Source organism: Pteropus alecto, unplaced genomic scaffold (genome assembly GCF_000325575.1).
Source record: "Pteropus alecto unplaced genomic scaffold, ASM32557v1 scaffold110, whole genome shotgun sequence".
Classification (NCBI taxonomy): Eukaryota; Metazoa; Chordata; class Mammalia; order Chiroptera; family Pteropodidae; genus Pteropus; species Pteropus alecto.
The window spans coordinates 7,741,287-7,761,210 of NW_006431920.1; the positions used below are offsets into that span (position 1 = coordinate 7,741,287).

General features: G+C 38.3%; 1 protein-coding gene across 4 annotated transcripts in view; it reads left to right on the top strand.

The window, feature by feature from the left end:
- PAX3 (paired box 3) overlaps nt 1-18,176 on the top strand; it is a 91,763-nt gene extending 73,587 nt beyond the window's left edge. The window contains exons 8-10 of one of the 4 annotated variants that reach the window (XM_006906673.1): nt 17,120-17,366; nt 17,860-17,890; nt 18,048-18,114. In XM_006906673.1, the coding sequence (XP_006906735.1) occupies nt 17,120-17,366; nt 17,860-17,890; nt 18,048-18,114 (345 nt within the window). Of the gene's footprint in view, nt 1-17,119; nt 17,367-17,859; nt 17,971-18,047 lie in introns of those variants that run through there. The other 3 variants (XM_006906676.1, XM_006906674.1, XM_006906675.1) reach the window with 3 other exon arrangements.
- The last annotated feature ends 1,748 nt before the right edge of the window (nt 18,177-19,924 follow it).

Genomic DNA, 19,924 nt, shown 5'->3' on the forward strand with positions numbered 1-19,924 from the left:
TTTCCTACATGTGGCATCTGTCTGAGATTGACATTATTAGCAGTTGTTTAAATACAGATCGCTTGATTTTATTAGGGAGCTCTTGGCCCAGGTGGCGAGGACAGCAGCCCGCTAAATTTGGAGAAATGTCACAAAGGGGTTGCAATCTATAATTGCAATCGAGAATCTCTTCAGGGCTGAGAGTGAGAGTTTTAACAGCTTTATCTTTTCTTAACCCCCTTTTTCCTCTTGGTGGTTAGAAAAACAGAGAGAAGCTCAGAATGACACAAATGAAAAGTGAAAAGACAATTATAGTCAATTACACACTAATCACTGACTATCACCGCTGCCTAAGCACCAAGAGGGCATTCTAATAGGCAGAAAATGAGATTTTAATGGCACAAAGGGTGGCCAAAATAACGACTCATATATCTTTGCCTTCTTCGTTTTCTTCAACTTGTGGTTTGAGTCTTGGGAGTGGAGTTCCCGGGCTCTGCACCACAGTGATAACTCTGAGCAGCTGAAAAGTTCAAAGCTGTTGGAGTTGAAAAGAATGAATAGTAAAGGCAATGAAATAAACATTTCTGCCTAAAGGCAAAAGTTCATAAATCCTTTTTTTTTTTTTCGGTAACAGTAAATGTAATTAAGTTGCATAGATTCCTGTAGCACATCCTGGGATAAAAAAAATAAGAGATGGCTTTAAACCTCAGCCGAAAATAACAACATGAAAACAATGAACGTGCTTCCTACAGGACTTGAATGCATTTAATTTCTAAATGCTGGCATTTATGAATGTGATTTTGCATGAAAATCATGGACTTATATTAAAAGATACATCTTTGAAATGCCCAGATTTATAGCATTATCAGCGTCTTCCACAGCTTAGAAGTAACGTCAGAAGTAGTTATCTCTGCAGTTTTTAAAATAAGTGGTTTTGGGCCATAGAAAAGCTTTTTAGGAACATGATTTGGTTGAGAGTTTTAATAAAAGTAAACTTCAACCCTAACCAGTTCCTGAAGGTGAGACTCGAGACTCCCTCAGCATTTCATAGTGTTCAGTCATAATAAATATAACAACACGGATCTGTATTCTATAAGTGAAGCTGCTAGTTTTTTGTATTATAAGTGTATCACCTTGCATGTTATAATGAGTATATTTTACTGTATTATATAAGCGTTATGTCAATGGAATTATTAGCATTTGATCTTGAAACAGTTAATTATTGAGTTTCAGGAAGCTTGGCTATGATTCTAGAGTTGATGGTAGAGAGGGAATTATTCCAATATTAAACAATGTAAAATTTCGTAGGCAACTTGCAACGTTTCTTGTATTTCTTTATTATGCTCTTAGATATTATGTTAATTCCTTACTTAAAACATTGCAAATATCTAGGATAGTTTGCATTTCTTCCATACATTTCTGCCTCAAACCAGCAGTAGGAATCTCTGTTGTCTTCATTCTTGAAGCGTTCCCCAATGAGTTAGGCAAGAGACAAATAATATGGAGCGAGCCCCTCATTTCCTCGGGCAAAGTTGAAGAATGAAAGGCAGTGAGTGAATCCGTATCTTGTCAACCATCTTTGCAAAACAACGGAGTAGGAGAATTAGGAATTAGAATTCACATTTCTGTAGCTTTTGGGATTTAGCACTTCTCGGGAGTCACTCTAAGCAAGGGGGGAGGGGCTACCCTACTTTTGGTTACCTGGCTTTATTAAAAGTATTACAAAGAAAATTTGAAGAAAAGAGCCCACATCTACCCACCTGTTTAACCTGTTGACTAAAGCAGAGAGTAAAGAGAGGGTGGTGACCCTTTCAAATCATTGCTTATTATGTAGAAGTGCTTATTAATATATCGGACCATACAATATTAAGATGAAACTAACCATTCGATTACCATTCTCCTTCTCTTTTCCTCCTATCCTCCTGCTTTTTCTGCCTCTGTCTGGACATCTAAAAGGCAGACAAATCTACTGAGGCTCAGATAGCTGGTGGCCTGCTGAAGGCCATGGGGCCAACAGTGAGTGGGCTGGGGCTAGAACCTAGACTTCTTGGCTCCTGGTCTAGATCTCACTCGATCTAGTCCATTCATACTTGGGTGAAGAGGAAACAGATTTCATGAAAAACAGAGGCAGGGACTTTAGTCATATTTTAAAATCATTTAGTAGAAACTAGTTTTCTAAACCTTTGGATTCAGGTTAATTTATACTTTCTTTTTTTTGCTAATACTCTCTTTACCTATTTTTTTGCTTTACATGGTTTTTTCTATTAATCTTCTAACAACTTCTAGTAATAATCTGTATGCTTATTGTAGAAAATGGAAATATATTTTTTAGAGTGTCTTTAGAGTAGAAAAAAATTACCCTGGGCAACTGCTGTTAATATTTTTGCATATTGCCTTTCTGGTCTTCTTTTATATCTTTTCAAAAAATATAGTAGTGCCTGTAACTTTGCATCTTGCCTTTTCTCTGTTTTTACATTTCATCATAGGCCTTTCCCCACCTATTAATTTAAATTGAACTGGAGCTAAAGTTTTTGAGTCGTTATGATCAATTCATTGTAGATCTCTTCAGTGGAGGTTTATCTGACACGTTAAAAATATTTGCGCATCTTATTTGACTTTTTTCCTAGTGTCATTGAAATTGATGTGTTGTTTGCCATGCACACTTGAAAATCATGTGTTAGAATGTGTATGAACTATTGTTCAATGGGCTTTCTAGCTTCTTGTCAAAGAACTCATAGACACTATGACAGATATATTGTTTCTCTCTGTGTGTGGACTTCTGTTGCTTTTTTTTGGGGGTGGGTTTCTAACATATTTGCTCCTTCAAGCAAAGATTTTTTAAAGTTTGGAATCGAAGCCATTAGGCAAATGGCGTTTGTTAGTTGTCCTCAGTCTTTCTCTCAGGGAAGGTCTCAACTTCATGAGGGAAGGACGTGAAGCAGTGACTCAGGAAGCTCATACCTGTCCAGCTGCTTGGATTGGAATAGCACTTATGAATCTCAGAGCACTGAGATTCAAAAAATTGTAGAAAATTTGGCCATATCTTTCCTCAAGCTGCTGAAAGGGTCTGTGCACTACCTAATTTTTGGCAAGTTTATCTTTTTTTTGAGGGAATCAGTAACTATATCTGGGCAATGTTCCCATTTTACTTATGGAAAACTGAGGCCAATGCAACATAATCATCTAAATGACCGGGTGATTTACCAGCAGAGTTAAGAGACAAATCTATCTCTCTGCCAGTTGTTACCAATTCCTCTATAAACAGAAATTACACATTTCACTTGGTGAAGAAGCACAATGTCCTAGAAAGTTTTTCACGAGCTCTGGCACTAATAGGAAGCCTGATTTTCCTGCAGGCATGATTGAAAGTCTTCAAAATTGGAGTATTTGGCTTCCCATCTCCTCAAAGACTGGATCTGTCTGGGGACTTGAGGCGAGATTCTCAGTGATGGGTGAGAGAGGGGTGTAGGCTAATGACCTCAAAATTTTCTTCCGTCTCTGAATTATATTCTGTTTGAACTACATAACCCTTTCAGGAGACAAGGCTTATATAATGAATGACAAAACACCCTCTGAGAAAGAAAACCATTCAACTCACTCTAGAGAGGGCTTTCACTTGTAGTAGCAGCTTTCTTTTGAAAGGTTGTGTCCTCTTGGTGTGGGACAACACAGAAAGAACACAGGGAAATAGAGGCCATGTATTTCCCCTTCAAACCCAGATGGTATGTTATCAGCCCCTTCCTGCATACGTAGGAGAGAAAAAAGAATGTTGACTTGGAATATGGCGTGCCAAGGAAATACCACCATATGCTCCAGACATGAGACTAATTAACATGTTCTTCTAATTAACTTTCTTTCCAAGAAACACTAGTCTCTCGCGATGCCCCCAAACACACAGAGCCAACCCCCCAAAACAAAGCCAATTAAATCAACAATCTTATCATGTCACACCCTGTCCCCATCCTATTTCTACGAAGTCTACAGTTTTTGGTGATAGCTTCTAATGATTTTTTTGAGTGAAATACAGTATCAGTGGGTTACATGATTTCTAGGAAGCTTTTTTTTATTTGTTATGTGTTATATAAAAATGGGCCAACTTGGCTGCATTTAGGGTTCATCAACTATTGCAAATGATTCTTCAAATGTTTTGGGTTTGGTAAAACCTAAAACACATTTTGCCGAGCACTTTTCCTCCTTAATTTTTCAAACTGTGTATTTTAGGGAAAATTTGATCCATATGGTTTTGATTCATTTACTCTTATATCATTGACATTTTTTTTTTTTCCTACGGAGCCATTTGATATCCAAGAAGCTTTCTGAGCCTTTCTTACATTCATTTTAAGCATTTCCCTCCTTAAAAAGAGGAAGTCCTCTTTGCAACCTCAGAGGCCATAAATTTCGAGTACTCTCAATTCAGCAATACTTAAAAATACATTTGGTATAAATCTGGATTATTATGAACACATTTTATGTTTAGAGCAGATGGGCAGATTTTCATTTCTGGTTTACGAGTGAAACGAATGACAAAATAAGAAAATAGGCTTAAATTACAAAAAAAAAGTTTTGTTTTAGAGAATGTTTAACTGTTATTAATAAATCCCCATGGTAAGAGCTATGCTCAGAGGCCTCATTTCAAAGTTTGTCCAGGTCTTGGGTAAGATGTAATTGAATAACCAGTACACCTGTCCTATTTCATGGATAATCTACTGAGGAAAGAAAAAAAAAATCTCATAAAGATTTGTGTACCAGGCTTGAAAATGCTTGGATGTTTGCTCACCACTCAGCAACTCAGGAACAAAGAGTAGGTCTGCAGATCTCATCAGGTTTATCGGCCATTCATCTGTTAAGTCTGGTTGAATCATCACAGCTTTGTGGGGATGAGACATGGTCTCAGAAACAAAACTCAAGAAAGCAGATAGATCTTTATATTAACGAGATTGTGGTTAATGGCGGAAGACGCCAAGATCAACTTTTGTTCTTAATCACATTTCACAAAAGAAAACCTTTAACTCAACCACCCTCCAGTTGCTTTTAAAGAATAATATTAAAATTGAGATTATTAGTGTGTAATGTATGTAAATTGCATATTTGGTGTCAGCTACGCTTATTAGGCAGCTTCTCCATTTCATGCATATATGTATTAGACTGTTGTGGTTCCATTTCAAATTTGATTTCAATTGCTCAGCACAGTTTCTTTTGACAAACATTTGTTAATCCTAAAACTTATTAAGGAGGAGCATTTAAGTGTTAATATGTGTACACAGAACTCAAGGCTGCTTTTGATTTAGCTTGTCATTTTTTGGACCACAGTGTTCACAATTATCTCAAATTCCTTAGCTGCCAGGCAAGACGATGGCTCTTTGTCCATGGGAGGTATACGTACCATGCTCAGCTTGTTATGTGGTTGGGATATAGTTATTCAGATGGTTGTGATGGGTACTTTTCCGTTTCATATCAGGAGACAATCTTTTTCACTGTGGCATGGTCATTCCTTGACCTTCTCTTGTACTCTCGATATATGTAAAAGCAATACAATTTTCTCTGGTGGCAAGGCCAGCTCCTGTTTCAGAGAGCTGCTCTTCTGAACATTTTTGGGCATGCATCCAGAAGCTACTTGATGCCAGACCAGTTGTTTTGTCCATTTCACACACAAGTTGCAGATCCTGTGCCCTCAGCCTACTTTTATCATCGTTCAAAACCAGACAAGCAGGTGGCCTGCCACCAACCCATTTCCCCATAGAACCACTTCCTTCCCTTTATACTTTCCAGAAATTCTTCTGCAGAAGTGATTTTGATTAAAGAGATTGGTGGGGTGTCAAACAAAGCTTAGACAGAGAGGCATTCTGTGCAAAAGTGGTTGCCTCTCCAAAGCTCGTGTCTCTTTCTGTTTCATTTCTGAAGCAGTTCATGAGCTCAAAACCAGGGCTGCCGAAGCCTCACATGTTTCTGAAGGCTCAAGGATGTTTATGATCATAAATGAGCCCATTTCAGCTATCCCAGAATAGCCACTGGCCATTTGCATGTTTCCATTCTTCCATAGTAGGCTTTTGAGATGTTCTGTCTGTGGTGAAAACATCGCTGCTAATCCATTTGTTGAATCGATGCTGACTGTAATTGACTTGGTGCCATTGGTTTTTCTCCGAAGGCTGTGGTCGCTCCCCTTAAAGAATGAGGGGAGCCCTGGTTTATGTCAGCTCTAGCCACAGTCCCTAGAGTTAGTTATGGATTTGGAGAACTGAGAGAAACAACCACTTGGCCCAAATCTCCTTTCTAAAGAAAGGGAGGGGGCAGCCGTCAGTGATTGGATCTTACATCATGTCACTGAAAGGAGCCACAAGAAAACCTTTCCTGCAGAATTAAATTTTGTTGGTTTCTACTGAATTGATTTAAATAGAAACTCCATCAGTTATTTTCTCCTGTACCTTGAACAAATCAAATGCAACAACCCTATCGTTTTTAGGCCCATTTGAATTCTTTTAGCCATTGTGGAGAGAAAAAAAAATGGAGTGTGATTGCTTGGTCTATAATTAAGCTACTAGAATAAAAGTTTTTCTTTGTAGTTAGTAAAGCTGTGCTGGATTCTAATGTGAGGCCAGTGGTCTGAATCAACCCTTTATATGTGATTGGAATGCAATGTAAAGCTTTTAATTTATTACTGCATTTGCAAAATGGCAATATCTACAGAAATCTGAATACTTGCATATTTATTCAATTAGAGGCTGAATGTGTGCTTTGTACTGCAGACACAGAAGACTGGATTCAGTCATTAGTTGTATACTATTTTTTTTCCCCTAAAGAATCTGTCTCTGCAAAACAGTCTGGGTTTCATCAGAGGTGTATATTTTTCAATGTACAGTATAATATTTAAAAATTACTCTTGACATTTTGCTAGAGTTCGGTAAACTAGAATCTCGGAGATCAGTGATTGTGTTGTCCTTGCTGATCAATGGGAAAGATGGCAAACTGGGAGATTTTTTGATGATGTACTCTGAAGAATCACAGGGTAGGATTTCCACCTTGAAGGGACTATTTCTTCACGGTAAGATGATGGCACAGCTAGTCCTCAGTGCTGAAGTCATGAAGGAGACAGGGATTCAAAGCAATCATTACTTTTTCTTCTCATAAAATGCTGATGTCTCATTTCATGCGGCTTACATTAAAAATTGAATAAACTATTGCATCTGTTCTGAGATTAAAAAACTGTTTATGACCCATGGGAAAATTTCTAGATCAATGTCAACCCTTTCATGACTCTTTCAGGCAGAATTTCTTGTTTTAGCCTTTGTCAATGTCACATTTTTGTATTTCTACCTTGTTAAAACACATACCACACTGTGTTATATTATAGTATATCTATTTACCCTTTTGACTCTCGGCTTCTAGAGGAATGGTGCTAGGTCATAATCAGTTTTGAACACCCAGAAACCAAACAGTGCCTCATAATAAAGGCTTGTTCCCTAAAGTGGGCTCCTTGGTACAGTGGTTTGGGGGAAAAAATTCTGAATCAACAATTTGATAAATATTACAGATTATACCCCTTCGTCTTTCAGTCTCAGTACACGTTAGCCTGCTGAAAGCTCTGACAAGGCTTGCAGTATGAAAACATGTTTTATAACTCAGTGTTTTTTTAAAATTAAATTTATTGAGATGACACTGGTTAATAAAATTATGTAAGTTTCAAGTGTACAATTCAACAGTACATCCTATGTATATTGCATTGTGTTCACTACCCAAAGTTACATTTCCTTCTGTCACCGTATATTTGACCCCCGTTACCATTATCTAACTTCCCCGCTCCCCTCCTTCCCTCTGGCAACCACTAAACTGTAGTCTGTGTCTTATTTGTCTGTTGCTTTCAGTTTTATATCTCACATATGAGTGAAATCGTATGGTTCTCAACTATAACTCAGTATTTTCTAATTTAACTGTGGAGCCCTTTTGTTGAGTATCAAACTTCCAAATTTTGAAGAACATTTCTTAGGAAGTGCTGAATGAAAGAATATTCAGTGGGGACTCCACTCATGATTTGTCCATTTCTAAAAATAGTTCCCTTGATTTTTTTTTTTTTTAAAGCGAGTGGTTCTTTCTATTTAACATCTGATGTCATCTTCTGCCTCAACACATTCTCAGCCCTCAGTATAACAACTTGGCAGGAAAGAGAGTAATTTTAAGGACGAAGCAATTATATATGCTTAATAATGTTTAGTTAAGGCAGATGGAGTAAAAGAAGGCAAGAGAATTCCTGTTCAGTGAATTGATTGCTTTGTGGGTGTAACTCATCCATCTAAAGAAGGAGCCCCAAGGTCAAAGGCATTAGATTCCGTACTTGTCAGCCCTTCACTAGCTATGTGTCTTCTGACAATTGGCTTGAACTAGCTCAGCTTCTGTTTTACCTCCTTGTTAAATTCGGAAGGTAATAAAAAAGAATCGTCCCATGGAGTTATGTTGCGAAACACAGTACTTAAGAAATTTAAATCTTTTTGACAAAGTAATAATACTATTGCAACAGGACTTTTATTTTTATTTACTTAGAGATATCATGCGAGATGCTGACAAAAAAATATTACTTTTGTTTGTCCCTGACAAAGAAAGCAAATGTGGAAACTGAGTAATCTTGAAAGAAAGGCAGTTTTTTTGTGGACTGAGTATTTTCAGACATTCCACTTAGACATTTTAAAGAACTAAGGACTGTTATTGATATTATTCAGAATGCAGTAGTTGTAATGTGCCTGAGATATGATAGTCCCCAGTAATACAATGTACAATTTGATCATAATAGCATGAGAATCTACTACAACAAACACGAGAACCAACGATCCTTCATTCCATGGGGCTAAGTGTGGGGAGAACAAAGGATTGTCTTATTGTTTTTCTCTTCTTATTCTTGTTTTGATTTATTGAAATACGATATTACATGAATGCATTTTGAAAAATATACATTCCAGCTTCTATGATACTAGATATCAGATAAATTGGAAGCACTTACCTCAGAGGCAGGAGAATCTGATGAATCTGTGCTTCTCTCTCACCAGCGAAAGATAAAGGAAGCTAAAACAACAGGAATAGAAATATTTTAGAAAGTAAGGGGCCATCTAAGTAATTCTGAGTTAACTGATTGGGGAGGGTTCTTTTAATCACTAAGTGACAAAGACTCTCTTTTGTCGATATCTGTAGGATTTAATTTCTGTAGACCAAAGACCTATGTAAGTGGCTTCCCTGTATGTTGGCAGCCAACATAAAGTTGCCTGTGCAATGGGAGGCATAAGCTACTGCCCAATTTATGATTAAGGACACAAGTATACTTTTAAGTGGAAAAGCAACACATCTTTATAGTCCAGTGCCCCTGGAATTGGGTAAGGGAGGAAATGAAGGTAGGTGGGCTCTTGGCTTTGTGGCATCATAGCTTCTGGTTCTTGGAAGACTATATGCTCGGATGTTGTCCCATATCTGTTGAGTTGCTACAGGTTTCCAGGTATTTTAAATGAATGCTTATTCTGCCTCACCACAAAGCTCATGGAAATGGCCAGAAAACATTCCCTAAAGGATATATTCATTCTTGACATCTGCTCTTTACATCAGTATCACTTGGTCTGTTCAGCTGGCTCTTTTCTCCATCCTAAGGACATACCCTCCTTCATGTGGAGAGAAGGGAAGGGAAGCCTCTCTTCTATTAGCGTCAGGCATTTAGCAGATGGAGTGTTATGACATTGACTTTGGGCAGCCACAGACATATGTGCCTCCTTCATACATAGTCTAGAAGAAAGGAGATATTTCCTTGTCGAGCTGGGCAACTGTTTCCCTCCCTTAGTGTGCTGGAATGTCTGCCCTTCATTTTAGGGAAATTTTAGTGGAATAAGAATATGGTGGAGCCTAATATCTCTCTGTTTAGGAGGGGCAGAGTCGAGTCCCTTCTTCTAGTTTATTATATAAGTGCTTTTTCTTCCATTTTAATTAAAATTTTCAGTTATGGTTGACATTCAATATTATTTTCTATTAGTTTAAGATATATAGCATAGTAGTTAGACACTTATATAGTTTTATGTATGAAGTGGTCCCCTCAATTAGTCTAGTACCCACCTGGCAGCATACATAGTTATTACAATATTATTGATTATATTCCCCGTGCTGTGCTTTACATCCCCAAGACTGTTTCTTAACTACCAATTTGTACTTCTTAATCTCTTCCCTTTTTTTCACCTAACCTCCCTAACCCCCCTCCCATCTGGTAACCATCAGTTTGTTCTCTGTATCTATGAGTATGTTTCTGTTGGTTTGTTTGTTTGTTTGTTTTGTTCTTTAGATTCCACTATGGAAAACAGTTTAGAGATTCCTCAAAAATTAGAACTACCTTATTTTAAGTTTTTTGTTGAATCTCAGACAGAGCTAGGCAGCTTAAAGGCTCAGCAAGGTTTGCATTTATGAATGGTTATGAGGCTCAACCAGCCCTGCGTTTCCTTGAATGAAGGTTTAGTTTTTAGCAATTAGAGATAAAATTTTACATGTCATCTCATGCAAGATGCCTAAGCCCAGAGCTTTTCCCTTTCTATATTTGGAATCTTAGGTCCTAAAGGGTCAATTAATGTTTAGTAAACGTGTCCTGAACTAGTCATGAAATTAAACCAAGATATATGTTTGATTTTTCACAGTCATGTTTTCAGACAGGTTTTTGAAACGATGATAGGTTTGAGCGCTTACCCTTCAGAGGGCTACTGTGGTTGTGAGAAATTTCCTGAGCCGAGAAGAGTTAACAGCAGGTAATGTCATTCCTCCCAGAAAGAGTTTGAGACCCTCTGTGTTGAGTGATGAATGAGGACATCTTGACCCACATGTGTTTTACATTAGAATGGAGCATTGCCCCGACATCCTCAGGAGCATTTGTCAAGATTCCCTGGACAGAGCTTCTGTAAATTACATGCTGCAAATGTGTCAGGGTCAGATAAGAGGATATCATTAACTCCTCCAAGTTTACTCAGGGCGCTGTCAGGCCATCTTAATACGCTAACGGCCAACAATTTGCCTTGAGCTGTTTTGTTATATTTTTCATTCATAGAAGAAAAAAATATGTATGCTATACCCCCCAATATTGCACATGTTCTTCTCTCATAAATCATATTAATTGTAGACATGGTCACATAGCATATTAAAAGCAGGCATGCGTAAATGAATTAAAACACATGAGAATTTTATTATGGCCCATGGTGGGTCTAACATAGTCAAATACCAAATGCATTAACTGGTATACTTTTTCATTTAGGTGGAATAAGCTTCTTCTTACTGGGCTTTATTTTACTGATAATAGATGGATATAATATGATTGTTCATCATTAGCTACAAGTAAACTATACATATGTATGTATGTATGCGTATATATACTATATAGTATATACATCTATAGTATACATAACATATAATAATCATATATATGAATCTTGTGAGCCATTTCTATACTAATTTTTTGCCTAGGTTTATATTTTAGTCATCAGTCCCTAAAGAATATTGCTATCAACAGCTAAGCTCTGTTGAGAAACAGGTATTCTAAAGAACCGATAAAATAAAGGCAATTCTGTGATTGGCCACAGGACTGGATATTAAAGCATGTGTTACTTAGAGTTTAACAGGGCCAGTCCTTACCACTCTCTTCACCAATAAAATTTGTAAATATATGTAACATATGTCTGGCACTCATACTCTTTCAACATACATTAAACATAGCTACTTGTAAAATGTAAGCTAAGGATTAAAATAAAAAATAAGGATGTATTTGGCCGGACATTTCCAACGCACTGGTTTTCTATCTGGTTAGGTAAAGGTTGGCCGTGCCCTTCCCTGGCCGTGCCCTTCCCTGGCCGTGCCCTTCCCGTAACTCTCGGTCTGGGTGAGAAGGTCACCATCCTTACCTTAAGAGAAACTTCTGCCTTCAGGCAATTTCTCTCTTTGAGCTTTCAAACAGACAGGGCCAAAAAATCTAATTATTTAGATGCTAATCAACTGCAGGGTAATTCCTAAGGCATTTGAATCCGAAGACAACATGTTCTGGAAATTCTCTGCTGTTCAAATGTAGGCTTTTTAGTCTCAAAGCTACAGTCACTGAGATTTAACTCCTAGATGACTCCAGTAGCACCTGTATCTGTAAAAATCATTCAGGTAAATGTTTGATTATTTATTTATTTACTTTTGGCTCGAAATAAGTTATATCCAAATTTAAAAAAATATATGTAGTCAGTAGACTTGGAGGGAAGAGTGGAAGGTTAAAAAAAAAACCTTTATATCATACAAAGCTGTAAATCACAATGGTTTTCTAAAAAGTAACAATGTGTGTTTTTAATGTTAAATCAGAAGAACATTTGGTTACTTGAGAACAAAAAAAGACAAGAACCAGGATTTCTACTAACAAAAAAAGAAGTGTCTAGATGGACACCATAATTTGCTAAATCATTTTAAATTTCTGATAAGCCCCGAGCACTTTCAATGGAAGACAAAACCGTAATGCCTAGGCCAAGACAAATATTTTCCAGACACACTGTTTAAATGTAAATCTTAATTTGGCCCATTGTTTTTATCTTTTATATTAAATCTTACAATAGGAAAATTAATTCAAGAGAAATATGGCACAAAGCAATTGTAAAGAGTTAGTTATTCCTGAACCATATAATCTTCCAATCAAGATATAAACAACCTATTTGGAATTCTGAAATTCGAGAATGAGTTTAAAGAGATCTTCAGAAAATGTCTCTAATAATGGCTGAGGAACTGGCCGAAGAAGTGTCAACTCATGATATTGAGGCTTTGAATTTGTTTTTAAAGTTTATGCATAAATTGATTAAGAGACGGCATCTGGGAAATGTTTTTCGAGGTACTATTTAGAAATATAGTTAATAGATTTTTTTCAGATGCCTCACCTAAGAGTTGTACTCAACTAAAAGTAAAAACTAAGGTTTTTCCCATGTCCCTTCCCCAGAGATATTTATTAAACAGAGATATTTATTAAAGGATAGTTCATTTCCTAGTCCTCCCACCTCCTGGATTTATCTGGCATTTGATAAGAATGTGGTCAATGGTCAGTAGATAGAACTGAGTAGCATGAGTTTCTTTCTTTCTTTTTTTTTGAAATTGTGAAAGCCAGGCAACCGTGCTTCCCGCCACCACAAATTAAAAAATATGTATATCAGGGAAAAATGTCCGCCCGGCAGTAGAAATAGCTTACTAATGGTTTTTGAGGGGGGAAACACACACACACGCACACACACACACACACACACGCACACACACTTTGCAACAAGTGAAGATTTTATTTTACGCTTTGAATTGCAAATTGTTGTAGGAAAATCATGTATAAAAGAAATCCTGACAGTATTCTTAAAGAGAAAATCTGACTAGAAGACATTCTATAACCATATTGGGGGCGTTCCAAGAAGTTTGTTTACCAACTTCTTTGTGCAGCAAAAGGAAATTTCCATAGTGTCCCTTGGACCATATGAAATACAAAATAGCTTTTAAAGAAATGTATATAGAAGTGTAATAGGAACCTTCCATGGAGATTTGAGGTTCAAAATTATGTTAGGGGAAATGTATTTTGTATTTATGTATTCACTATTTTGTTCCAAGAAAGATTTCATTTTTAATTTTTAAATTAGAAGTTATTAAAAAGATGTATATTTCTCAAGTCTTCTCAGTGCAAAATTTCGAGATAAATTGCGTTAGTTATAATTTTTTATTCATGTCATTTTCAGACCAAATGTAGGCAAGTATTAGTGCCTCTTTCCCCATCCTTACACAATTCTTGAGAAACAAATCCCAATTACAATATGCGACAATCACAACGGAAATAAGAATTTGTGGGAGAATGTCTGTATTTTGGATTCTGTCAGGCAAGTGAAAGGGACCAAAGCTAATTGGTCTCTGGCCTTCTTCATGCTTCACATTTGCCACTGCGAGTATTGGGCTGCTGAGCTAAGAGCAACTGCTAACGCAGGAGCTGTCACTAGCTTCCTGTGTATGACAGTGGCAAGACTGACAGAAAGACCCAACAAGTACCCTTCTATTCCAGTCACCCAGCAGCCATCCCTCCCAAGTGTATCATGCTCCCAGATGTCTTAAGGACACTGTGCTCTGGAGTCTTTGAGGAACTATCTTTCTTTGCCCTAGAATAGGGCCCTGGCAGATAGCTTCTCCATCCTCCAAGAGATATATTTCAAGGTCTTATATTTAAATCCTGACCTACTGTTTTTTCTAATTCGGCAATTGCAAAAAGTTGTTCCACGAACATGATGAGCTGAATTTTGCTTATGAGAAGGACTCATTTCTTCTCTTTTAGGATCTTCATGGCTTTTTTATCCCCCCCATGGAAAGTTATTGCTGCCTTCAAAGTTATGCAAACAAGAAATGTATGGTAGAGGATTAAAAAAAGTTTATCACAAAAATATATATATAGCTCATGGGAGAGTGTGCATGCTTTGAATAAAATTCTGCTCTTACTCTCCAATTATAACTATATATAGAGTTTTCTATTTCTCTCTTAAAGGAACATACCATTAACTGAGTTTCAAGAATCTTCATGAAGAACGCTGTTAATTTAAAACATATTTTCTTTTTATCTAGTATCACTGGATAATTTTATTCTCTGAATTGATACAGTTACAAAATTGCTTTTTCTGAGTGTGTTTTTTTTTTTACTTGGCACAGCTTATTTACAGTAAAATATTTGTACCCTGTGTCATTAAAAAGTTACATTTTTTATATTTTTATTTTCCCTATCCATTCTTGTCCATTAGACCAGTACACAAAAAAGGACCCCTGATTAAAAAAGAGTGTATTTAGCATTGAATAACCTCTTTTAAAGACTCTTTTCTTCTAATAGATGTAAGTAATTTTGTCTTGAAATAATATATTTAATAAATTAATGTATCAGTGGAAGTTTATGAATTTTCCAAGTGTCCACTGTAAAATCTTCTCTCTAACCTCAAAGAAAGACAAAAAAGAAAAAAAACCAACATGTAGTTGGAAGAATGTTCAGGAAATACCTTAAAGGCATTCTAGGTTATGTTCGACTTTTTAAAGAGAAAGGACGAAGTCATTAACTTGCTATAAACAGCGTTGGGTGGGGCGGTAAGAGAACCCCAGGGTCTACAGACGTCCGTCCTCCTGGCGCTGTGAGTCCTATCGATTCTCACTTTACCTTGTGATTTTCATTTTCCCCAAGTCTCTAATAAAACAAAACAACGCGCTGTCACATATGATGATTTTTTTTTAAGAATGTAAGTCATTTTTAGAAATTTTTAAGAAGATAGTTCACCATGTAGTTCAATTACCATGCAGCTTTCCCCACACCCGCCGGCCTCCCCGGGGGATCACACACCGGCGCTCCAGTGAAAGGGAGAGAAGGACATGCAGAACAGGGCCTCGGGAAAGGTGACAGAAATCGGTGGGTTGTTAAAATGGAGAAAGAAAAGATAACCCATGGAAGGCGGTGAACAGATTCTGTCTGTCTGTCTGTCTGTCTGTCTGTCTCTCTCTCTGTCTCTTTGTCTCTCTCTTTCACTCTCCCTATCCCTCTCCTTCTCTCTCCCTCCCCCCCAACCCCCGCCCCAGGGGCTAATAGGAGATGGATCCCTTTAAAGCTGTATTTCAAGAAGATTTTGTTTAGCTATGAGGATTATGCAGACCTTTCCCCAAAGGGGTTGTGGCCTCATTGTTTTTGGAATCTAATTTAGGACGCTTTCTGGGATGTAAGACTCCTCTCCCTTTTCAGCCCTGCTGGAACCCGCAGATCCAGGCTTCTGTGGCCTGAATTTCCTCGGAAGCCAGCTCAAGGCCTGGACTCAGGCATTGGGCTCCTGTGCTCTTATTCGATATCCACGCTAATATCCATATGCTTCGGATGCCCTAAAGCACAACCAGACTATTACGGCAATATTGTGCAATCGTGGGCCCCCCGTATTTCCATTCTTTGTAAGCAGGTGATATTTTGTAAGCAAGTGAGGTTCTTCACCCGGCAGTCAGTTTGCACAATCACTGTTTGAGCTCTGCCACTGAATTGTATGAAGCCGAGAGAAATCACTTCCTCTCTCGTGTGGCAGGTTCCCAGCTGCGACATTAATTATCCACTTACTTCTGTCACAAGGTGTTGTAAGGGTCAGCGAGCTTGAGTTTGTGAAACCTGTCACCGTGCTAATCTGAAAGTTGTTCTGTTGTCACAGTTTTGTTTTAAGTTCTCTTGCTCTTGAGGGTTATTTACAAAACCGAATGGACGTTTTATAACATATTTGCATTTCAGGTTTTTCTTTCCATTTAACGCTTCTTTATAAGAAATGTTAGTTTACAGAAGAAATGAAAAAATAGGTGATGGAAACAGTTACTTGGAGCAACATTTACCCTTTATTCACTCATTCATTCATTCATTCATTCAGTTCCATTTATTCATTCACTCTGTTCTGTGCTGGGTGGATAAAGCTGAGTAGGTTACTCACCTCAAAGCTCTCACAATTCAATGTAGGTAAATGAGGTAATGATTACGTGTTAGGAGGGGTGAGTGACGTACGAGGAAGCATCAGGGTGGGAGCAATTATTTCTGATTACCGAAGGATGCCCACGAAAGGGAGCGGGACCTTCCTGAGAGGGCACACTGTGAGAAAAAGACATAGATCTTAGAATTCACAACAAGAATTGGATTCGGATTCACTTAACTTTTTAAAAATAATATGCGAATGCCTGTTTAAAATCGCATGTGAAACTTCCGGATGTAATATCTGAGGAGATATTCTTCTATGTGAACAGATGTAATTTCTCCCTAGCGCCATCCCTCTGTCCCTGTGTCTCTCCTTCCTTTCCCCTTCTCTGAAACTCTATTTTATCACTAGGGGCATGATATAATCTCTCTTCCTTCTCCCTTTCTTTCTTTTCTTTCCCTTCCTCCCCTATTTCCCTCTCCTTTCTTTTTTTCTGAAACTGCAGTCAGATGTTATCATTGGGCGTGATGTAATATCTCTGCCACTTTGAGTGGAGGTCACCATCTTCTGAACAGCTCTTTAACAGATTTCCAAAGAAATAAAAATGGGACTTTTCGAGTTGTTCTGTCAGCTATAGGCTCTGACCTGGCCCTCCCCGCATTCTCACTTCTTCCCAATCTGCCTGTTTATTTCAGGTAATGGGACTCCTGACCAACCACGGAGGGGTTCCCCATCAGCCCCAGACCGATTACGCTCTTTCCCCCCTCACTGGGGGCCTGGAACCTACCACCACGGTGTCGGCCAGCTGCAGTCAGAGACTAGACCATATGAAGAGCTTGGACAGTCTGCCGACATCTCAGTCCTATTGTCCACCCACCTACAGCACCACGGGCTACAGTATGGACCCCGTCACAGGCTACCAATATGGGCAGTATGGACAAAGTAAGCCTTGGACTTTCTGGGGGGTGATTATTCCTGGCAGGGTGGAAAACGTTACCTCTTCTTTCAGAAAGGTGAGGCAATGGTATGACTCAGCCTCACATCTACTCTTGGTTTTGTGGCAAAGTCGGCTGATGGTTCCCGCAAGGCCTCGCTCGTATAATTATTTTCTTAACCGATGTCAACAACATCTTGCGGTTATTAATTGCCGAGATGTGAAACCTGATTGCCACTAGGTAAAACGCAAGGGTTGGCCCAAATGAAATAACCCCTGGCATTGGAAACACATGTTCTTAATGAGGTCAGCTCAAGGATCTTATGGAGTATAATCCCAAGGACACAGAGTTGTGTCAAACTTGTCTCAGGAATAAAAATATTAGCCTCGATCCTTTGATACCATGGTATTAAATATGACACTGTCAGCCTGTAGCTGATTTTGCCCCTTGCTGTGAATTGTCCCAGCATGACCTAAAAAGTCACGTGTGTTTCCTTACAGGTGCCTTTCATTATCTCAAACCAGATATCGCGTAAGTGGACTGTCCACTTGGAGCTAAAACTGGTCCCGTTTCCGGTCTCCACAGCCGAGACATGAAGAATCTTCTCAGAAAAAAAAAAAAAAATCACCCTTTTGAGGGGGCAGTCTTGACAGGAAACAAAGAAGAATGATTGATTTTTCTCCAGTAGTTGCTTTCAAATTCTTTTGAACATGTCGGACAAAAGCAGTGGAGAAAAAGAAGACCTGGAACAATAAAAGACAAATGCAACATTTTAAGGCAATGATTTTACATGGCTACGTATCAAATATCCCAACTCTTTTTTGTGCTGATGATCAAGGAGCTAAAACATTCCATTTATGTGTGTGTGCGTGTGTGTGCGTGTGTGTGTGTATGAGAGAGAGCATGTGTGTGTGCGTGTGTGCGTGTGTGTGTATGTGAGATTTATCTGGACTGGTTTGGGCAAGCAGAATGTTCTAAAATAGCGTCACAGAATTCTCTGAAGTTTAACACGATCGATGTCCAATGCTGACGACTTTACAACTGCTCACTTAATGAAGCAGGCATGGAGGAATCCTTCACTTTTACACACTGGAAATTCATATAAAAATAAGTGCCACCGTTTTTAGGAAGTTAGACTAGATGTAAAGGACCTCCCAAATCAATTATTTGTTATCTTATCTTCATTTGTAATTCAGTTGTTAATCAACGTCCGGGAAGGACACATCATGCTAGCAGCATACGGGATAACAGGAAGAAAAGCTTGTTTTCTTTCCCGGTGTGGGAGAGGTGTGTGATGTTTTCCCAATTCATTTTCACTTGGAAGCCAACCTGGGTGGGGGACGGGGGCTTGTGGGGTGAAGATATGACGTGCATTCCCACAGCTGCTTATCAGTGTGCAATACTGTGTACCTCACGGAGGCTTCGGCAATGGCCGGGGCCATATAGACAGAATCAGAACTATATTTTTGCAGGTGCTTTATTTTCGCAGCCCATGATTTGTTGTGGTAGAATGCAGTGATGTTTGCCATTTGCTGGACACCCAACACCTGGCTCGCTCCTTTGGATCAGAGACCACGTTCGAGAATAATGCTTTTTAAGACGACTACGTTTACATTCTTCTCTTTTCTCTGAAAGGCAGGGCAAGAACAGAAATGTCCACGTGGCTCTCATGTACTCTTAAATCATACAATGATACCCGACATTAAAAGATTATAGGAACTGAGGTTTACATACGTCTGTGTGGTGACATTTTAGAATGTCAATAAATTCATGTTTTGAGATGTTACGAGGAACGAGAAGGTGGAAGGCAGTGTTATTTATTTCTTCCTATTCTCGGAGCCTTGAACCAGGTAGGCACAAATACATTCCTTTTAGAGTCAAGAACTACAATCTAGTGGGTTAGTGAGACTAGACATAGTCCCGAGTTTAGTTCATACATTGGTCTTAGAGGGTGATGGATGGAGAGAAGCTCTACCTTTGTGATGCAGCCTCAACCAACAACAATGTGTTGTAAAAATGTCTTTCATGTAAAAAGTGCAGTAAATATTTACTATTTATAATGAATAAACGGTTATGAAAACTCGCCCGACACTGCTTTTTGGGGGGAACTGGTGAATGTAGTTGAATAAAAACTTGGAAATGGGGAACCAACAAAACGTCTGCTTTACTTCTAATGGTGGCATTTAGGCTGGACTATTACGTGGACAAATAAAATTATGCAACTCACAGTTGTATTCTCTTGAAGAAGCTTGGATGAATGCATTTTTAAGGGTTGAAGTGTGTCTTTTCATAGGTGTGGAATCTAGTCCAAACCCTCAAGTCCAAATCCATGTCTCCTTGGTTGTCTCAGAGCTATTACATTCCTTCGCCCAGGAGTATGTTTTCCTTCAGAGTATCTAACTTCGTCTTCATCCCCAATGGCTATTTCTACTGAAGTTTTTATCAAATGCTCTCGTATTTTATTTTGTTTTGGAAGCTTTTTTCACTCGTCATAAAAAACATTACTGCCTATTTTATTTATTCTCCCTCCCTCCTTCTTTCCTTCTCTCCCTCTTCCTCTCCTCT